The 21,040-nt window shown below is 34.5% G+C and overlaps 4 protein-coding genes and 1 long non-coding RNA gene across 8 annotated transcripts; 1 reads left to right on the top strand and 4 right to left on the bottom strand.

Moving 5' to 3' along the window:
- Positions 1 to 2,891: 2,891 nt before the first annotated feature.
- On the bottom strand, positions 2,892 to 4,045 carry LOC147534749 (uncharacterized). Its single transcript, XR_015228324.1, has 2 exons — positions 3,534 to 4,045; positions 2,892 to 3,131 (listed from the first exon to the last, which is right to left on the bottom strand). It is a non-coding gene; the product is annotated as an uncharacterized LOC147534749 (long non-coding RNA).
- Positions 4,046 to 5,569: 1,524 nt separating this feature from the next.
- LOC147534748 (uncharacterized) lies at positions 5,570 to 9,688 on the bottom strand. Of its 3 annotated transcripts, XM_086650734.1 has the most exons (9): positions 9,515 to 9,688; positions 9,281 to 9,467; positions 8,985 to 9,101; positions 8,182 to 8,375; positions 7,986 to 8,091; positions 7,714 to 7,861; positions 7,460 to 7,599; positions 7,008 to 7,174; positions 5,570 to 6,173 (listed from the first exon to the last, which is right to left on the bottom strand). In XM_086650734.1, the coding sequence occupies exons 2-9, from the start codon at positions 9,348 to 9,350 to the stop codon at positions 5,880 to 5,882; spliced, it is 1,236 nt and encodes a 411-aa protein (XP_086506860.1). In that variant the 5' UTR covers positions 9,351 to 9,467; positions 9,515 to 9,688; the 3' UTR covers positions 5,570 to 5,879. The 3 variants fall into 3 exon arrangements, with proteins under 3 accessions (XP_086506860.1, XP_086506861.1, XP_086506862.1); XM_086650735.1 differs by having other exon boundaries at positions 9,281 to 9,668; XM_086650736.1 differs by lacking the exon at positions 9,515 to 9,688 and having other exon boundaries at positions 8,985 to 9,071; positions 9,281 to 9,405.
- Positions 9,689 to 11,244: 1,556 nt separating this feature from the next.
- TROL (thylakoid rhodanese-like protein) lies at positions 11,245 to 16,751 on the bottom strand. The gene is made up of 8 exons (XM_086650729.1): positions 14,584 to 16,751; positions 14,015 to 14,117; positions 13,824 to 13,898; positions 13,624 to 13,698; positions 13,470 to 13,544; positions 12,970 to 13,050; positions 12,548 to 12,796; positions 11,245 to 11,644 (listed from the first exon to the last, which is right to left on the bottom strand). The coding sequence occupies exons 1-8, from the start codon at positions 15,231 to 15,233 to the stop codon at positions 11,597 to 11,599; spliced, it is 1,356 nt and encodes a 451-aa protein (XP_086506855.1). The 5' UTR covers positions 15,234 to 16,751; the 3' UTR covers positions 11,245 to 11,596.
- On the top strand, positions 16,435 to 17,364 carry LOC147534746 (uncharacterized). The gene is made up of 2 exons (XM_086650733.1): positions 16,435 to 16,902; positions 17,179 to 17,364. The coding sequence occupies exons 1-2, from the start codon at positions 16,435 to 16,437 to the stop codon at positions 17,215 to 17,217; spliced, it is 507 nt and encodes a 168-aa protein (XP_086506859.1). The 3' UTR covers positions 17,218 to 17,364.
- An 800-nt stretch (positions 17,365 to 18,164) lies between these two features.
- Positions 18,165 to 21,040, bottom strand: LOC147534745 (alpha/beta-Hydrolases superfamily protein). 2 transcript variants are annotated; one of them, XM_086650730.1, is made up of 6 exons: positions 20,580 to 21,040; positions 19,586 to 19,647; positions 19,355 to 19,490; positions 19,187 to 19,259; positions 18,621 to 18,686; positions 18,165 to 18,521 (listed from the first exon to the last, which is right to left on the bottom strand). In XM_086650730.1, the coding sequence occupies exons 1-6, from the start codon at positions 20,723 to 20,725 to the stop codon at positions 18,306 to 18,308; spliced, it is 699 nt and encodes a 232-aa protein (XP_086506856.1). In that variant the 5' UTR covers positions 20,726 to 21,040; the 3' UTR covers positions 18,165 to 18,305. The 2 variants fall into 2 exon arrangements, with proteins under 2 accessions (XP_086506856.1, XP_086506858.1); XM_086650732.1 differs by having other exon boundaries at positions 18,613 to 18,686; positions 20,580 to 20,844.

The raw sequence follows: 21,040 nt of genomic DNA, 5'->3' as shown, positions 1-21,040 counted from the left end.
TTAGAGATTAATATGAGAGCAATAAAAATTGCATAAGAATTGACAAGGAGAGACATGAGAGATTTGCGATGATTAGAGTAGAGTTTTGTGATCCCTTATTGTCTTCACTATACCACCTAAATGATTAAGGAGTACAAAAAATGAAGGGTAAAGGTGTACATATTAGAGAAGAGATTGGTAGTACATATTAGAGAAGAGATTTATAGTAAGGTTGGTGTGGGCATTAACCAAACAGAACCAAAAAAAGGATAGAAGTGCTTGAAACTCTACACCTTCACCAGTTACTACACCACTCTGTTTTTACTCTAGCTGGATAATTCAAATTCTATCCCAACTCAAAAGTCATGACAGTATAACCTTTTTAGTTTACCCCAATATCTAAATTTGTATACCTAAACATACATATATATATATATATATATATATATATATATATATATATATATATATATATATATATATACATATATAGACTTTAAGTTCATTGCGATAAGTAATAAATGATTATCCATATATATATAAGTGTGTATGTAGCAGCTATTTGTGTAATATGTAAGACATTCACAAAGTAAGAATGTTACACTTAAAAATGTGAACCTCCAGCATGTAAAAAGTGTTGCAAGTAAACATAAAGAATTGTTACTCAAATGAAGTACTCCATGAATTAACAAAAGTTATCACAAGCCTAACAAAAATAAGGGATTACGCCGAGATATCAATGAATAAGATAATAGAGTTGGATGTCACGGTGTATTGTTTTCAATTCGATGTATTTTAGATGCTCGTAGGGGTGTACCAGAAAAATAAAGATCAGATACTGTATCATTCCTAAAATCATATTCTATGTTGAGTCATGTTAACCGTCGCTATACTAGGCTACGCCATAATGTTGAGTCAGATTCTGACTAGCTAGACTGTTTATATACCAATAAACTCACCACACAACCAATAGAATTTTGCCACTTTGACAACAAATTCATGCAACAACATAATAACCAACCATAAGTATAACCCAAAGAAAAAAAAATGTAGCATTTCATTTGATGATGATGTATAATCAGTTAGTAAAATATTAACACACAATGACACTATACTAATTTCACCAGCCTAAAGCATATAACTTTCCAAAAGATTTTGGTAATTTGTGGAGTAACTCTGGCATTTTGTAGACAGACTAACACCAGCTAAAATTGAAGTTTATGAATCTAAAACACAAGACGATATTAAAGGTTGTGATGGGCAAGGAATGGTTCCTTTTTCGAGACCGGAATACTGCATCAATCATAGATGTTCTTGGTGTAAGAGAAAAAAACAGAGATCGCGCTTTACTGTTGGTAATGCTCAGTCCTAACAACATATTGTTGAGTCAGATCTTTCAAACCTCTTGTATTGGTATAGTCTGTTGTTCTCTAAGCACTCCAAAATATTATGGAGAGACCGTGACACTTGGATAAAACCACATTAGTTAAGCTTGATTATTTGAATTAAAACTAACTTTAACTTACAATATCTTTAATTCATAATTAGGAGAAGCCACAGTAACTAGAAATCATTTGATTTTTCTGTAGAACCTAATTGTGTTGCATTAAAAATGGCACATCAAGTTCATAAATGGCCCAATTACATATTAAATCATTTGATTTTTCTGTAGATCTAAAAATGACGAGATAGATCTGAAAAAGAAAAGAGTTAATTCCTATATGGCCCCTTACTTTGTGACCAGCTTTCTTTATGGCCCCATTTTTTTCGTAAATTTAAATATGGCCCCTTTTTTTGATGTAATTGTCCTAACTACCCTTCCTTTAAATCTTTTTTCAAAATTAAAAATAAAAATAAAATTATAATTTCACCTCATTTCCTCTCCACCACACATCTCTCTCCATGTCAACTCTCTCTCTCCACATCACCTCTCTTTCCAACTCACCTCTCTCTCTCCAACTCACCTTCATCTTCTCCGATTGAAATCGCCGGCCGGAGATTTTTCCGGCCGGCGACTTCCAAAAAAAAAAAAAAAAATTCTCTCATCTCTCTCTCTCTTTTAAAAATTCGGCGAAGGGGGTTTCCCTTCGCCGGAGCCGTGAACAGACCAGATCTGGTCTGTTCACGTTTCCCTTCGCCGGATTTTTAGAGGCAGAGAGAGATGAGAGAAATTTTTTTATTTTTATTTTTTGGAAGTCGCCGGCCGGCGACTTCAATCGGAGAAGATGAAGGTGAGTTGGAGAGAGAGAGGGGTGAGTTGGAGAGAGAGAGAGGTGAGTTGGAAAGAGAGAGAGGGGTGAGTTGTAGAGAGAGAGAGGTGAGTTGGAAAGAGAGAGAAGGGTGAGTTGTAGAGAGAGATGAGAGAGAGAGGGGTGAGGTGGAAATAATTTTTTTTAAATGTTTTAAATTTAGAATTAAGAAGGGTAGTAATGACATTTACTTGAAAATAGGGGGCCATATTTGAATTTACGAAAAAAAAAGGGGCCATAAAGGAAGCTGGTCACAAAGTAGGGGGCCATATAGGAATTAACTCAAAAGAAAAAGTAAAATAAGTCTAAGAAAGATTAGTTAGCTAATCCAGAACATAAATAGCTTCAAACATCTTCATATTTTCCTACTAGAGAAGATCAAACCAGTTGTAGAAATCGCTTAGTTGAATAGTGGAAATCGATGTCATAGGCGTTCCTTAAAAGATTGAGAATATATTTGAAGACTCGATCCACTCACTAATTCAAATTGTATGTCAACTCAAAATGTATAAATAATAACTAATTAGGTGGTTTCATTGTATCAGATCCGGCTTTCCTCCATCCGAAATTCTGTTCAAGCTCAAGCCTAGAGCCCCCTCATAACACATTTTTTTTTAGTTTACTCCAATATCCAAAATTTATACACCAAAATCTATATATATATATCATGAACTTTAACTTCGTTAAATAAGTAATAAATGATTAACCATGTATATTATAGATGTATATAAAGGGTTGTGTATGGAAGATAATCACAAAATAAGAATGTTACACTTGAAGTAGTTGAGTCTCATCATATAACCAGTGTTGGAAGTAAGAGAACTACTGAATTGTCAGCGTACCTCGAACCCTCAACTTTCTTACACTCCAACCGAGGGTGTGTTGGCTTGATAATGCTCCCTCCTAACAACATATTGTTGAGTCAGATTTATCAAACCTTGTAATGTTAAACTCTTTTGATTTCTTTCTTAGGTACTCCAAAATACGATACACATGTATGCAAATATAACTAATAACTACCAATCCACAATTACATTAAAATTACTATATTGAAATTTGTTTTAGGATAGGGCTCAAATACAAGAGAGTACATGCATTCAAGAAGAAAAATGAGGTTAATTGTTTCCAGTTGAATCTGGACAGGCAGACAGCCATTTATTATCAAATGGAAAATTGGTTTAGCATGAATCTTAATTAAAACACACCTAATTAAAAAGTAAAGCAATCGGCTCTAATGATTTTCTATATTAAAAAGCAATCATTTAAAGCTAATTATGAATCTAAACGTAAAACATACAGAAGTGCCTTTCTTTTTTGTAGCAGATCATCTCAATTTTTTATTTTCTTCTGCATAAAATCACAAAACTAACAATCTTTGATTAACTTAATTTGGTTCACAATAAAATTAGAAGAAATTTTGAACAAGGGAATAGAAAAAAGGTTGGTTGGGAACTTGAAATATCAATTAGTATTATCTTTAATTACCAATGAAAAAGTAAAAGAGAAATTAGTATTAAATATCTTGAGATTAAATGGGGAGGGTATCTGGTTCTTCATCGAAAATGACTGGTTTGGATTCTTCTATATCATCGTCGTCATCAAAGTCTGAGGTGGTAAGATTAACGCAAGAGCACCTCTGTATAGAAGCAAAAAAAGTTGAAGCAAGACTACATCCCACCCAATTCACAATTTGATCGATCTTTTCACAAGAAATCGAGCTCAAACTATCCATTTTCTTCCTCTCTAATAGAAAGAGGATCTGAATGAGAAAATTCCTCCAAATGAAAGTTTTCCCAAAAAGATGGTGGTTTGTCTAAAAAAAAACTGTCAAATACATAATTTGCTCTTACATTCTAATTATAGGTTGTACATACATATAATCCTCGTCGTCATACAACTTCTTTTACGTGGAGACTTCGATTTTGTGCACCCAAAAAGGAGAATATATTTGAGGTTGAGATTGGCAAAGAGGTAGTGTTCCTGGTTTAGAATCTGGATATTGCACATATAACCAGCATAAAGTTTATACATACGACCTAATGAGGTGGTTCTGGTTCGTTATCTAATCAGATCGGGCTTAGTTCAACAAAAAAAAAAAAAATCAGATCGGGCTATCCTCCGTACGCTATTAATATTGTTCACAAAGTAAAATATGATACACATAAAATAGTTGAGAGCCTCCATCGTACAAAAAGTGTTGCAAGTAAACAAATTAATCAAATGTTACTCAAATGAAATACGAACTATCTACTTAACAAATAAGAGAAGGAAAATGTCATTTTGTTCGATAGTAGATAGTCTAAATGGCATTTGCTAAGTTATGATGATTGTTTATATATCAATAAATGCACAATACAAGCACAACCATATTTTTACTAGTTTGATAACTATTTTATGACACCAAAATACCATCAACCTAAAATATAATCCAAAGAAGTAAAAAGGTAGTAATTCATTTGCTGATGATTCAAGAACACGTAAGATACACACAATGACACTACTGATTCATAGAAGAGAAGAGAACATCGTTTAGTTTTTAAATTTTTATTTTTGTAAGTTTTTACTATTGTTTCAAAGATTAAAAAGGAAATGAGTACTAATAACTTCCTAATTCGAACAAAAGTGATCCCATGAAGTCTATAATAGGAGAAAAAAAACTCCTAATTGGTTCATAAATCACCTACATAAATAGCAAGATCAACATTTTTTAGGAGAATTTATGGAGGAAATAAGGTTTAGAAATGTTGATATTGTTGGTGATGGTGATGATTTTATTAAGAAAAAAGAAGTTTGAGTTCCGTAGTAACGGTCGCTTACTAAAAATTTAAGTTCTCCAATCATATAACTAACATCAACATTAAAAAAAAAATAAACATCAAGACTCAAAATTATACTACCAATATTCAAAAAGTTTGAGTTTTATGGTTTGACAAAAAGTTGAGTTTCATGGTTTGAACTCTTTGTAATACAATAATTTGGAGGCACAATAATTTTTTACTTAAAAATTAACCTTAAAAGAACATTATAACATCTTCTTTTTAGTTTACTCCAACATCCAAATCTGTAAGCCAAATATAATATATTAATCCGCAATTTCATTGAGGTAAGTAATAAATAAGTATCCATATATATTTTATAAGTGTATGGCGAAGCCCTTTGTGTAATACATTCACAAAGCAAGAATGTTAGGTTAAAATAGGTGAACCTTTATCATATAAAAAGTGTTGCAAGTAAACAAATGATGAATTGTTACTCAAATGAAACATGAATTAAATGAAATAATAGAAGAAAAATGCTATTGGCCCAACAACAAATAGTTTAAATTGCCTAAGAAGAGAAAATAGCTAACTCCATGATACCTGTTGATATATCAATAAATTCACCTGTACAAGCACCACCACATATTTACCAGTTTGATAACTAATTTATGGCAACAAAATAAAAATCAACCAAAAGTATAACCTAAGAACAAAAAAATGTAGCAATTCATTTGTTGGTGATTCAAGAACACTTAACAAGATATTGGCACACAGTGACACTCTATATTGATTTCATCAGCTTAAAGCATCTAAGTTAGCTTCAGAAGTTTCTGAATCTCTAAAGCACGATGAGATTTAAGGTTGTGATGTGATGGGCTCCATCAGACCTTCTTTACTCGTTCTTTCTTCGGACGATGTCAGTTATATATTGATTTAGCCGTTGGCCGAAAATATTGGTAGAAAATGATTCACTGACATGACGCCGTGCTTCTCCACCCATTTGCTTTGCCATGCCTGGATTGTTAATGAGTTTTGTAATAGCTAAGGAGAACTCTTGCGGAGTTGATTCACAGAGGAACCCTGTCACCCCATCTATCACAGTCTCGACCGGGCCTCCAGTATTGCATGCAATAACGGGCTTTTGCGCTGCCATTGCTTCCAAAGGAACGATTCCAAAGTGTTCATCCTACATGAGTTAAGCATTACACTTTGAGAAAGAGACACGCTTTACAAACCCCACTGGTCTCATTCATTTCTTCAACTCTTAATAAGAACAAAGTCACAAACAAAACATTTGTACAGGTTCAAAATATACATAAACTTTTATGAAACATATACCAGTTATTTATTGGTTTACTACAGCTGCTAGCCTGCTATAACGGTGTAATTGCCTCAATGGAAAAAATGAGATCTTTAAATAACGGAAAAAACTGTTACAGTTGGGATCAATAATCAATATTACCAGATACTCTATCCATCTTCAGCACCGTGTAGCTGAATACTCATAAACCTTTTTGGTCTAGTCACGTTCCAGTACTCAAAAGGTGGCACACTAGAATTCTCTGTCTTAAATAAACCAGTTCCTTTATAATAATCTATAAGCTCGACTAGTTAAGTAGTTAACTACAAGATTTTCTTATTTAACTAGTTAAGATTTTATATCTTGTGGAGATAAAATGTCTGAAAGTTGGTGTATCTATTATATATGCGTCATGGAGTGTACATTTTGGCTTGACAAAATCTCCAAAATGTACTGTAACAGAAAATACCCTAGCGAAGATGTATACCCCTAGCGTGCCGGTTACTCACATGGTAGCGTACCGCTTACCCGTACTACGTGACAGAGAGATCCGCGTACCAGGAAACATTGATTAAGACCATCTTTTGGCGATACCTTGTCTCCATAGAAATGTACTTTTTTCAGTCATAACGGCCACAGGCCACTATGCAGTCGAGTCACTGCATATTTGTTTGAATCATCTAAAACACCTAGATAAGAGAAATAGAGATAGAGAGATACCTTAGGAGTATAAAGCACACATAAGCACTGTGAGAGGAGTGTGTTTCTTTCCGCTGTCGTGCAGGAGGTAATGAAGTTCACACGATTTGATACCCCTTCCTTTTCTGCTAAGCTCTTAAGTTCCTCCAGATACTCCACATTTTCACGGAGACGATTATCAAATCCACCTGAAATAACCGGTAGATCATAATTCATCGTCTTGATAAAAAACCAGAGCATATTTCATATTATGAACCGGCATAGTAAAAGAAGCAGGTTGTAATGGTCAGAATAAATAGTGAACAAGTAAAATCACTAACAAGAACGTTAAACTGGTCGGTCTGAGACATCACCAGCTACTAGAAAAGAGTTTAGTATGTTACAACCTTGGGCTATATATTCATACCCCTAAATATCAAATGTAATACTTGAATTTGGCATATGAGTAGGTAAAAGAAGGAAAAACAGTTTACCCACAACAGTCAGAGAAGCCTTTGACAAGTCCTGACCATTAAGAACATCTGCTTCATGGGCATGGAGCATCGCAAATGATGAAATTGCCAATTCAATGTTCTTTTTCCGTTCGTAACGGTTGATAGATAGGACATTCAAGCTATAAAAATGAAAAAAGAGTCTGAGTTAAACCCAAAAGAGTTAGAATCGTCCTTGTATAATTTCATGCTTAAAAGAATAAAGATACAAAGAGATATACAAGCATGTTGGTTACTTATAAGCAGAAGGTATATCAAATTGTTCCACATTGACTGCCGGGTAAAGAATAGCAGGTCGAATTCTTTTCGCATCAAGAGATTTAAATGTAGCGGCAAAAGTGGAAGCGGTGAATCTGCTATTAACAAGAATAAGATCTGCCATCCCTGTAGATTTTGAAGGTAAAGTCGTTAGAGAAACTAGTTAACTTGTCAAATGACAGAGACTAGTATATCTAGAGCTAATGACTCTATTCATATTAAGATTAAAAAATAAGGGGATAAGCCAGACCTGTAGTTGTTTCTTCAAGCATGTCGATTGGTCTACGATATATCCTCCTTAGGATAGAAGAATGTTGTGCCAGCAACAAATCTGGAAAATGACAATAGAATAGAACCTGGAGAGAGAGTTTGCAGTGTACGTTAAAACCTCTGTCCATGCTAGTCTCACTCTAAACTCAATTTAGACAAAAAGAATAAGGGGTTACTTTCGTTGACTTCTTAGTTTTCATCAAGGGAACGACGACAGAGACTTGGTCAACCAATACGACATCAAAGGATGGCCACATAAATAGCACACATAGAGCAACAAAGATGCACCTCAAATATGCACATACTGCATGGAAATGGTAGAAAATATGCCGGGGTAGAAAAGCACCATATACTGTCACTGGAAATATACCTGAAAACAAATATACATTGAAATGTGATAGAAAAAGAAAGCAGCATATATATATATATATACATACATACATATGTAAGCAGACATATTATGTTGTCTGCACATGTAGTAGGCACATTCAGAATTTGTTCATATGAGCTATAGAGTTTGACTTGAAAGTTGAAACATTAGATAGACACAATTTTACGCCGTTTGATTCTAATAACCAGCTCACAATAATAAATCTCGACAATTGTTTATTGAAACAATAAACACCTCCGTAATCATATATCTTCTACAGAAACAAGTTTTTCCATGACCTGTCTGGGAATTAAGATACATAACTAGTTCTGCTTCCTTAACCTAGCGTAACTAACCGAAATGACAAGATTTCTACCAACAAAACTAACATGTTATTTATCACTGAAATTTTTATTCAACTATTTTTATGTTTTCTTTCTGGGCGGAAACGTTAAAGCCTTTGTATTTGCTTTTCCGGTGACGAAGGGAAACGTGCTCCGAATTATTATTAATTAATTCAAGAAATAAACCAGAAAGGATTGCTATTTTGATTTAATAGAAGCCCCTAAAATTCTAAAATGAATACGGAAAAAGTTTTCAGTTTTATACCAGAAAGGGTTTCCTCGAAACATCTATTTGTGTCGTGGTGTGAAGTGAAAATACGAACATTATGACCATGAGAAGCAAGTTCAACAGCTGCATCAACAATTAACCTTTCAGCTCCACCTATAAACATAATCAAAATTCTAGGGTTTAATAAAACAAAGAAAATTATCAAAACCACTTTCAAAATTAAAATGAAATCCAGTTTCAATTGAAAATTTAGATTTGAATTGAAGATATTGGAGAAGAGAAATGACTAACTAATCCACGAAGAGTATAAAAATAATAATGAAGAGAAACACCTATTCCGAGATCGGGATGAATGACGGCAATATTAAGGTTTGAGTTTCTTCTCCCTTCCCCTTTCGCCATGCTTTGCTGCTCCCTTTTCTTTTCTTTTTTGTTGAGTAGGGGGGAAATAACGCTGGAGAGAGATAGAGAGGTCCGTATAACTAAAAGAGAGACGGAAAATAGAAAAAAAATGTTACTCTTTTTTTTGTTTTTTTTTTTTTTGTTGAAATGAAAAAAAATGTTACTCATATTTTGTTTGTTGTTAAAGGCAGTCTCCCTAGAGGCATCGTGCAAAGAGGCAATGTAGTCTTTGAGGACAACATTCATCTTTTCTCTCTATCAAAGAGTTATCGGCCCATGATTTTAACCTCTTCTAAGTTGAAAAGATCTACGTAGGATAATATTTCAGTAGTTAGTCCAAATATTTCATGCTTACGGGTCTAATTGAGGGTTTAAATTAAAAAAAAATTTGTTTCCACATGTGGTTTGGGACCATAATAACCGTTCACCCTTCCAGTGAGTGTTCACATTTCTTTTAATTTCTTTGAAACCATAGATAATTAAGAATACTTCATCTTTCTCGCTAGCTCAAAATATTGATCAAGATCATAAGTCCGCTCATATGAACTAACATCAAGATTCATTTAAAATTACGTCAAGATTCATTTAAAAGAAAAAAAAAGTCATCCTTTCCTTCGGAGAATTATTAAGTGAGTTTTTCATCTTGTTGAATATTTTGGTTTCACATGTAATTTCTTGAAGTAAAATTCCTTGAAAATTTAGTAAACCCAACAGAAAAGTTTGTGATGAAAAGAAACTAACTTTAAGGGTAAATCTGGTTTACTCCAATATCTAATCCTAGTATGCCAAAAAGTGGTCTTGCTAATGTATCTATTAAGAATTTGGACACTTGGATAGATAACAATCCATTGCACGATAACTTTTTCACTTTTGGTACTGGTGGTATCTGATGTCAATGGTCATTATGGATTCGTACAATTTGATCATGAGGAAGCTACAAATTTATCTAAAACAACAAATGATGCGGATCTTGAGAATGTTTTTGGAGTTTATGCTCCCACCACTAGTTCAATGGTAATGAGAGATGCAACTGGAAAATGGATTCGATTTTGTTAACTTTCAAAACTCTGAAGATATTGCTTATGCAGTGGAGAATCTGAATGGAAAAACTTTAGACAATTGTCTTCCATCACTTCAAATCAACTTTTTCTATATAAAAGATTTTTGTATTGTTGAAAATCGTGAATCGAACGACCAATCTTCATTTCCAACAGGAGGAAGTGATTTCACTATAAAATTTTGTACTTTTTGTACAATGGAGTTTGTTGTGAAAAATGATTAGATTTAGAGACGAGAGCACATTATCCATATAAAAGTTTGTGATGAAAAGAATCTAACTTCAAGTATAAATCTGGTTTACTCCAATATCTAACCTTATTCTATGAAATATGAAATATATATATAATATTAATTTTAACTTCATGGAGAAGAGTAAGAAGACTGTCCAAATGATATATGTACAAGTGTGTATTTATAGGTGGTTGTGTAGTATATTCATAAACTATGAGTGTTAACCATTAGAAAAAGGTGAGTTTTTATCACAGAAAAAGTGTTAGTAGACAACTACTAATATTTTAACAAAATAAGAACGTAAAACAACTAATGAGTAACTACCACTTATGTTTTATTATCATTAACTTATTACTAACCCAACTGAATAAGAGTCTAGACGGTGATCTTTTATTATATGAAGAAAATTGAAAAAAAAAAAACGGAGAATTGTTTAATGCGTGGTGTTTCTTATTTAGGAGATTTGGGATTTCTATTATGCATATATGCTAAGGTTCTCGCTTTTCTTTAAAAGTCATGCTAACCTTCCAAAAGAAAAAATCGATGACAATTGATTTCGTCTAAGTTAATGAAAACAAAGATCATTTGAATGTAGACAATGCTCTTTCCTACGAGACTCCGACATAAACTTGAGTATATTAAGAAATTCACAATACAAGCACCATCAGGTTGTACTAGTTTTATGACACATTTACAACAAAAAACAATCAACCAAAAACATAACCCAAAGAAAAAAAAATTGTTGCAATTCATTTGCTGATAAATGAAGAACAGTTAGCAAGATCTTGGCACACAAGGACACTCTCTATACTGTTTTCATCAGGTTAAAGCATCTGATTGAAGCTTCTGAATTTTCTAGATGATTTTGATAACTTGCCGTGTACCTCTGGCATTTTGTAGATAGACTAATAGCAGCTGCAAACAGAAGTCTGTGAATCCCAAGAACGAGACGAGATTTATGGCTGTGATGGGCAAGGAGATGTTGGTGGTTTAAAATCCGGATACTGCATAATTGTATAAGTAACACAAGCATCAGACAGATCAGTTCAAACTTCAAAACACAAAAATGAATCAAGAAGAAACAACAGCTCGAAAATAATCAGATTAAATGGCAACAATATATTGCTTTAACTATGAGTTACTTCTTAGGGATATAGGTACAGATATCTGATGTGATCGACATGAACTAGGGTTGGGTTCACTTGCTGAGTCGGGGCTCAACCAATGAAGCAAGCCAGAAAATTCTTCACTAGAATTGGATAGACGGAACAAGAAAACCAACCCAATCGAGTCAAAAAGTTAATGCACATAATGAATTAATACATATTAGATTAGTAAATTTAGGCGTCCCGCGTTAGACTTATTAGTCTTACATACAATTTTCACCGGAAGTGTTCAAGCATATACGTGGGTGTGGATATGATCTGGATGTTACGTTTTTCGGAGTCAAAATAGCAAGTTATTATGCATTTTAGTCTTCTTTAGTGAGTCTAATCTTATTAGAGTAATTTATTATTTCTCAGACATGTGGGTCCTCTCATGTGTGGCATTCTTTTAGCCTAACACTTATTTTTTTCTTTTCTGGTGGCGTGGAACACGTATTGCTTTTAGCCCTATCACGGGTGGGTCTAACTCTGAATCTCTGATACCATGTTAAGTTTGTAGTCATCCAACTCAAAACCAATTTGTCGAGAAGACCTAGACATTATATTCTTGGTTCCTAGTTCACCCTCCTCCATGTGGACTATACTCGCAATTATTACTACAACCATAAGGAAGATTTTCCGAACCCGAGGTTAGAAAGTATACAGTTGAGACTATCCTAACTCGCTCGAATTTCAGTGCTAAAACTGATTATACATTATAGAAGGAAAAACATATCTAGAGAATTCAAGAAAGAGACTTACTTGTGCATATGGAGAAAGTGGCCTTGACAAGGTAGGAAATGATTCTTCTTTAACTTCGGCTAAGGGGGTCGTGTTAACTAGGGCTGGTGGTTCAGCAGCTGCCTCTACTGCTGGCTCAGGAGTCAACTCTGGGGTTTTTTCAGATTTCAGTACATTATCAGCAGCACCACCAGTATCAGGAGTTTCCTTTGTTGGTGCTGGTAGAGCCTTCTTATTGACAGTGGATGGTAAAAGAGCCAACCCAATTTCCTAAATTATCAGCGAAAAAATTATTGAGTAACAATATATGTTTAACATTTACGATTTCCAGAAATGTGCAAGAAACAAAACAGAATTTTGGTTATAAGTAGTTGTGGAAGTGGGTTCTCGAAATAGTTTCTGAATAAGAGAATTCGAACTTCTGAAGCGACAAACTCGTGTACCTTTATCTCACCAACAAGCTCCTTTGGGGCAACCTTTGTGGTCAAGAACTCATCAACTAATTGAAGAGTCTGCTTTCGATCCTGTCAGCACAAAGCAAATGAAGAATAATAATTCATATGAGTTTTCAATTAACTTAGCTGAAACGGATAAAGTATATGCTTCGATCAAGTTAATGTAAAATGGACACTGAAATGAAATAGCCGTGCACATATATTTTGCGTCTTGGTTATGGGTTCTTTGTTTTTACAATCACCATTACTTTTCATCAATTATTATTACATTATAAAGATAAAAATTGACCTATTGTGGTATTTTATGATCCTAACACAATTATGTACAAGTACATGCAAGATGTATATACGAAATCTCACATTATACCAACTGAAGTGACTACGACTATCCTAACACTATCAGACACTAATTCTGGGCATGGCAAAAATACCAAAAACAAGTATTACAGAGCAAAAAGGTAAGAAGTTGAAAGTAGTGAGAGACTTACCTCGGCAAATAGAAGTTTTTTACTCACAAGCTGGACAAGTGCAGCTGAACCAAGAAGTTGGAGTATCGTTTCTACCTGCGAAAAATAACACCACTGATTAGTGAAACAAATATTAACGGGAACTTACATAAACTCCTGACTATCAGATTTCAACCTCAGTAAATGCCAATAGACCTAATCCAGTAGCTGCTGCTAGTCCAAGGGTGACAGACAAAGCACCAGAAGTCTCCTGTGTCATATCCATTTTGTTTAAGGTTAACGAAGAATTTCATGTATATATTATACATATATATATATATATATACACGTATAATTGAAAGAATCAAAATATATATAATGAAATGAGATACATACTCCAAGTGTATCTGTTAAACCCGAAAAATCAAAACTAAATGTCTTCTTAGGTTCTATCCAAGGAAGACCACTATTCTGCATCATAAAATTTCATTTTCAAAAGGAATTAGATACAAATAAAGCATAAAGTTTAAGTGTTGATGTTCAATAGGAGAAAAGACTAAATAACAAAGATGAGGAAATATGAAGACCGTCCATCCACGAGGTCCTTCTGCACCATCTTTTATTGCATAAGCTGCTTTGAAGCCATTGACAGTTACTAATTCAGCAACTAGTTCAGAGCTCCCATCAAACCTAGATTCCGTTATAACATAAATGGATTTGAGCAACTTTGGGATCCAATATAATGGGAAAAAATGGATGTTATAACTATTTTTTCCTTCAGAAAGACATGGCGTAGGAAAACGGCCCAAAAGACAGAAAAAAGACGATACGATAATCATTGTAATTGTCAATTTTTTAAAATACAAAATATAACAATTCTTAAACAGATAATAATATAACTATAAAAAGGCCAATTACAAAAACAGAATTCTTTAAATCATGGAAAAGCAAACTTGTGGCACCATATTGTTGCTTTTTTTTTTTCTATATGAATTCGTATAGATTTTGGTTTGGGTCTTTTGATCGTTTTTCCGACCTTTTTTCTAGATACTATATCGTGTTGATTAAGAACCAAACAATCTATTATAGAAAAGTAACAAATAATTCAAAAACTTAAGTACAGAAAAAACTATAACTATTTGGTTTAGAAGTATACTTATCAAGAATGAACAATGTAGTATTCTCCGGATCCTTAAACTTCAAAGCCAACTTCTTCAAGAACCCAGGCTTGTCTTCGCCTTTATAGGCAATCGAAACCGTCTTTTTCTTCAACCCTCTTAAATCAGGACTACCCACTTCTCTAATATCCTTAAGTCCCCTAATATCAAGCAATTGAGCATTACCATCTTCACCCAACTTTGAGTAAGCATTTTTAGCAGACTCAACACCAAATGATTTGGGTTTCTTGTTAAAAAATTGAGATAACACTAATGGTAGCCCTAAAATTGCAAACCCACCAATAACAATAGCAGGGTTTTCTGTCACAATCTTAATAGCATTATCAACAAAATCAGAATCATTACCCACAGATGTTGCAGTAGTGTTAGAAAGTTCTAAAGCTTCTTCATATGTAAGTGCTTTTGCAAACCCACCACTAAAAATTGAAGATAAAGCTACTAAACCTCCATTAAAGCTCCTTGATAATACCTCTGAAAACTTTGATGAAGAAGAAGAAGAATTTAGAGCAGTGGGTTTTGAAAAATTGGGCAGAGAAATTGAAGGGAGTGATAAATTCTTCTTGGGTTCTGCTCTTCTATCAGAAAGAACTGAAACAGGAGTTAAGCTTGCTGCATTAAGAACTTCCATTGCATGACTAAATGAGATTATGGGTTTCTCAAAAAACTGACAGAAAAACTCCAACTCCAAATTCCATCAGAATTTTGATTTCTTGAGTAGATAGAGATGAGATGAGAAGTTTGAGTGGTGGGTGGAAGTGGTGAAGGAGAGGCTGACGTGGAAAGAAAGATGGGCATTCAAGCAATAAGAAAATGACACATGTATATGAAAGATGATCTTATTTTATGTTATTCATGGTCATATATTCATATTCATGAAGTAGTAGAATCTAGAGGTTTGATATTTGAGTATTTTCATTGCCAATGATTTGTGTGGTTGAAAGTTTTTTGATGTTTTGTGAAGATGATGAAGAATAAAATGAATACTAACTAGTACTGTAGTACATCCTTCATTCATATATGTAGTACATTTTTCGAACGAAAACCAAATTTATTATCATTTTCTTTTCATTTTTTCCGATTATACGTGGAGTTGTTCTAACTTCTAACTCGATTATTTAATTAGTCATAATCAACATTACTAGTGTCTAAACGTTATCTACAACTTAACAAGAAAAGAGAAAACGTACCAAGTTTGTTTTTCATTTATATTTGGTTCGAGCAAGTCTAAGAAGTCTAAAGGCTCACATATTGAAGTCTCTTACAACTCCTATAGAAAACTTCATTTTTATACTAGCAATACGAGACAGAGCTTCAACATTTGTCCCTCGAGTCGTCAAATGACACATGAACTATATTAAACTGTACTCTTTTGATTTCTACCTACCAGAAATCGTTGTCTAGAGCCCACCTCACTAAGGCTCCTCTCCTTCATGGGCCGACCTGCAAACCATAGGCTTCACAATCGAACATCTACCAGAGTCATAGCTAAGATAACACGTGTTCTTTTTTATGGTCCGCGCTTGCAGTTCTACACCTAACTGAAATGCACATGTGCCGACGAATGTGGCACTTCCACTAGGGATAAAATAACACAAGTTGATGAAAACCTAAAGGGAATATGTTCATGTCATTGAGATAAAAAGACAGGAACCATGTCCTTAAAAGAAAAATGCCTTTGTTCTTCTCATCCTAAAAGAAAGAAAGAAAGAAAGATGCAAAGTTAGATAATAACAATAATAAGACAGTGAAAGAATCTGAATTTCATTCATTTCCTATAAATAGTGTAAATATAGACCCAAACTAGCAAAACGATAAAACCAAGAGCTACCATGGCTTCAATTCAAATGCGAAAACCCAATTTGGAAGCTGATCAAATTACTCATCGATCACAACAAGTTCAGAAGCCATGCGAAAAGGCTAATAATAAGCCTAAATCAAGTCAAAAATATGATCAACCAAATACTGCAGCTAAGGTGAAAGAGAAGACTATGGAAGTAATGAAAGGAATAAAAGAGCACATGCATTTACATCACCACTCTAAGCAAACTCAACAACCACAAATCAACGGTGGTGTTCCTGGTGAGCATCAGAAACACAATCTTGCTTCTGGAGCTGCAAAGAAAAAGGAAAACGACGAGGTACATGCAAAGAAGAACGAACACGGGCATTTCAACTTCTGCAATTTATTGAAGACTCATGACAAGAAGGAAAAGAACAAGAAGAAGAAGAACATAGATAAAGATGGTGGAACTAGTAGTAGCAGTGAAAGCGAGAACGAATGTCAAGAGGAGAAAAAGGTACTTACTTTTTTTTACTTGTGGAATACTCATATCCACATGAATCCTGTATAAATGCATGCTAGGTTGTCAAAACAGACGCACAGGCGCGCCTAAGCGCAAAGGTTGACAGGTGAAAAAGTTCTCAGACCGAAGCTATACCCCTTGTTTTCTGAGGTGTCAACTATATGTTTCAAACCAAACCCAACTCAATAATAATTTGTAAAGATGCAATTTTCCTCTTTCGCCTAATCTATTTTGATGGGTTCTATTTTCTTTTACTTTCCATGGTTGCAGAAACAAGAGAAAAAGAAACACCACTACACAGGTGTATGAAGAATAAGAGTCGTACAAGGTCATATACTTTATTATCTTAAAACGAAGTAGCGGTCTTGAAAGTCAGCAGCTCAACCTCTATCGGTAAAAGACATGGTGTGTACATGCAACTACATAATTAACAATTAATAAATAAGTATTTATTTACGAGTAATAACATAAGACAAGATCCTTCGAAATCTTGAAATCCATAGTGGGAATGACCCCCAAAGGGGGAGAGGAACAAACTAGCAAATGTTGAAGCTTAGGTTTCACAGTGGTAGATCAACTCCTACCCAAACGGGTAAAAATAGATTCAAATATTCGTCTTTGTGGCTACTGATAAGTCTCCGATAGAAAGTATGATAGCCGCCAAAACTAGTGTTCGCATAGACAACTTAATGACCAGTACTGGCCAAATTGGTGGTGGCCAAAAAATTTTGGCACTAGACTACCTGATCATACCAAACAAAATGACCTGATTCAGTGGTTGAGAAATAAATACCTCCTCCAGTATTATAACTGATCTCCAACAAGCCTTAAAAAAAAGTTAAGAACCAGATGACTATCTGACTGATCCGGCAAAAAACACATGCTATTGAAACCCCCGTATCTAAGAACCAACCAAGCATTAAGATAAGAAACTGACTGGAACTGAAAATGGAACAATCTCTCTCTATCTCATTATGTTTTGGAATGTCTGTTGATCAATTCAGGCTACCTGGGCAGTTATCAGACTGCATAGATCATAGTACACATAATTTGGCCTACCGGTTTACATCGATGTGACTCAAATCTAGCGGAGAGAGGTTTACAATCAACAGTTATATGAACTGTTTTGGCCATCAGACTATTGAACTGTAATAAATTTAGATTAAAAACAGGTGATTCAACCATCATCTCTTCCCTTTTCTGCTACATTTTTAAACTGACAAAGAAGCCAACACTATATACAAGATCCCAAGCTATTCTACAGAACTTCCATGTATATGATTCAAACAGAAGAACAGTAACAGATATTTGTAACAAAAAAGATAATGAAACAAAAACTTATAGATTGACAAAGTACCATATCGACAGCATTCCCCTTTACTAGCACAAGAAACACATCAGCTTTCTTCTAGTACCTTTTTAACAAAAACAGAGATTGCTTGAACAGCGTTGTATTCATCTTTATCCTGAGTTGATCCATTTGACTCTAGATACTTCTTCCCAATCTGAAAGGAATGATCCCCACCCTCAACCACATGCAACTCATTGATACTTTTCATCCTTCTCCGAACAATATTCAGCTTTGCGATAGGGCATAGTGCATCTCTGCCACCCTTATGAAACAATTTAAGTTATTTAAGAAATTAGGTGGTCAGCTGAAACAAAACAGAGAAGGAAAATAACACAGATGAATCAGATAGAGACTTCAAAACCTGCACAAACATAATCGGACTTGTAACATGTAACAAAGTTTCGTCTCGTATAGCTCCATTCATTCCCTGAAACAATGCCCAAATTAAATATCTTATTGTTTGCCATTAAGGGTGCAAAGCGGCCAGAACCAATTCGGATGATCATGAAAAGATTGAAAGTCAAGCTGTGACTATTGATCACAAACCACAGCCATATATTGGATCATCCAGATGATTGTCGATTCAGGGTTAGAAGTTCGCTAATAATTTCCAACTAGTTCCATCTAAACGAATATACATAATTATATGTTGGTGTTAACCATGATATTTCCTCCAAGAAAAGAGTTTCAAAAAGATGTTTGTAAGAATCGAAAATTGAAGCGAAAGGTCATGTCTCATATTTCCACTATGGGTCAGGATCATGCTGACACCAGGTTAGTATGACGGAGGATCCCAGACAAAGGGTCTAGATTAGAAACATGCGAGAGATTCAAACCCGCTTGGGAGGGGTATTTTTAGCCAGTATACATAAAGGTTGCTTGGTATCTAATATTTCTAAGAACCAAGAAAAATATAATAAACAAAACCTTTAAGGGATATCCCAAGCAAATTATGGCAGAAATGTCAATGTCTTCCTCTGCTGCTACCATGCAGCTTACTCTGTCAACATAAATCCAAAGAGGAAAAAAATCATTGAGCTTCTACTAGTAGAATGCAATTTGTACGAGAACTATTGAAAGGTGCTTATTAATCACCTAGAACCCATGGACTTCCCTGCCAAAATCAATGGATGCCCAGGATACTTAGCGACTGCCTCTTTGACAATATGCAAGTGATACTCTACTAATTTCTCTGCCTTGGGAGGAGCTCTTTTCTTGCCACCAGAGATGTCTGCCAAGAATTCAACCCACAAATAGCACATCCATTCAGTTATATTTCCATGCATCATCTACACAAATTCCTATAGAAAACCAATTATGGCTTACAGGGATAATCGAAAGTAACTACATCAACAGCGTCCAATGCATTGCCAATCATTTCTTTCCATCTGCAGATATTCAATTGGAGAATGAATATATTTTTAAATTAACATTCCTATACCACAAACTAAGTCAAGAATATCAAAAATGTGTAGAAAAGGGGATCTACAGAAATGAATGATATGTTTATGGCTTTATGCTTCAAAGTCATTACTTGGAGCAGTAAAAAGCTTATAAAATTATACCTAGACCCCAGAGTCCCAGACAGACTAGTGTTAGGTAAAAACTATGAAGCCTAAGTTAACAGGGTTAGTTACTAAGATAATAGGGTTAGTTACCTCTCTCGTTACCAGAAATACCTAACAAGATAACATGGTTAATTACTTAATTTTTATTAATATTTAAAGCTTGATTCTGCTTGCTTACTTTATCGAATCACCCCAAGTGCATATATACAACTTTCTGTAATAATACCTCAGCTTGGTACCATGTGAACTTCTACAATCATTCAAGCATTTGATTATGCGTTAATCGTTATTAGGGCTATTTATTTGATTGTATTACTTCGTAGTTACCCCAAGTGAATTTGGCGAAATAAGGCCCGTAATTCAAAATTTAAACATAACTATGAATACTCTACCCAACTTATGCCAAATTCATGTGGATCAATACAAATTGGTTTATATCTTTGCACTTAAAAAGATCATATCAGAGCATCTAAATATTTGCAAGAATTCACAGAACTTTACGTGTCCTTATTCATTCAAGAATCAGATATTACCACCTTTCTCTACTGGTTTTCTTGGTGTTAAAAGAGTAATTACAAACATAGTAATCAACTTTTTTAGTTACTTAAGCAATTCAAGAAACCAAAATCAGAATTTTCGAACCATTTTCATTTTACTCAAGCAGGTAAATTCATAAGTATTCAAACCAAAATCTCTAAAACGAACTAAACTAGATAGAAATCGAGTTAGAGAGAGACAGAAGAAACGAGAACCTTATCATCCATTCGGAAGTTGAGGAAGCTCCAGCGCCATGAGCAAAGACCACGAGTGGAGATTTCTTCTTAAGAGAAGAATCAGCAGAACCGATTTCTTTCTGGTCCTTACGCGGACGCTTTGAAGGAGGAGGTGTGGAAGCCATTGACGAAACCCTAGACGGAAGTTTTTTTCTCTTTCAGATTCTTCCAAGCCCTAGAAGAAAACCAGAGCGACCAAATGAATTTCGCGCCAGATTCCAAAACTGAAAGTTTCAGTTCTCCCTTTATAAATAAGGCCCGCTAAGCTTTATATAGACAGAAGTTTAGGCTATATGGACTTAATTTTGGGGTTTCTTCTCATTTCTCTTTTTTTTGTGGGGGTTCTCTTCACTTGATTATTCGACTAAAACCCCTTCATATTTTCAAGTTTCAAACTAGGGGTCGGGGAAAAAGGGCGCAGCCCAAAACCTCTCTATACT

This window comes from Eschscholzia californica, unplaced genomic scaffold, assembly GCF_041429995.1.
Source record: "Eschscholzia californica isolate CP2 unplaced genomic scaffold, dmEscCali1.0.p SCAF_6, whole genome shotgun sequence".
NCBI classification, from domain to species: Eukaryota; Viridiplantae; Streptophyta; class Magnoliopsida; order Ranunculales; family Papaveraceae; genus Eschscholzia; species Eschscholzia californica.
The sequence above is the reverse complement of the archived record's forward strand: the minus strand, read 5'-3'. Positions and strand labels throughout refer to the sequence as shown.

Bases quoted from the DNA above. Each gene is read 5' to 3' on its own strand.
- LOC147534746 (XM_086650733.1), top strand. From the start codon at position 16,435: ATGGCTTCAATTCAAATGCGAAAACCCAATTTGGAAGCTGATCAAATT. The intron at 16,903-17,178 runs GTACTTACTTTT...CCATGGTTGCAG, and splicing joins AATGTCAAGAGGAGAAAAAG to AAACAAGAGAAAAAGAAACA.
- LOC147534748 (XM_086650735.1), bottom strand. From the start codon at position 9,596: ATGAATGTTGTCCTCAAAGACTACATTGCCTCTTTGCACGATGCCTCT. The intron at 7,175-7,459 runs GTAAACTGTTTT...CGGTTATTTCAG, and splicing joins GGCTTCTCTGACTGTTGTGG to GTGGATTTGATAATCGTCTC. The intron at 6,174-7,007 runs GTATCTCTCTAT...TAACTCATGTAG, and splicing joins GTGTGCTTTATACTCCTAAG to GATGAACACTTTGGAATCGT.
- TROL (XM_086650729.1), bottom strand. From the start codon at position 15,233: ATGGAAGTTCTTAATGCAGCAAGCTTAACTCCTGTTTCAGTTCTTTCT. The intron at 14,118-14,583 runs GTATACTTCTAA...AACGGAATCTAG, and splicing joins ACATTGTTCATTCTTGATAA to GTTTGATGGGAGCTCTGAAC. The intron at 13,899-14,014 runs GTCTTCATATTT...TTTATGATGCAG, and splicing joins AAGGACCTCGTGGATGGACG to AATAGTGGTCTTCCTTGGAT.
- LOC147534745 (XM_086650730.1), bottom strand. From the start codon at position 20,725: ATGGCTTCCACACCTCCTCCTTCAAAGCGTCCGCGTAAGGACCAGAAA. The intron at 19,491-19,585 runs GTAAGCCATAAT...AATTCTTGGCAG, and splicing joins AGTTACTTTCGATTATCCCT to ACATCTCTGGTGGCAAGAAA. The intron at 18,687-19,186 runs GTTTTGTTTATT...GCATTGTTTCAG, and splicing joins GCTTGGGATATCCCTTAAAG to GGAATGAATGGAGCTATACG.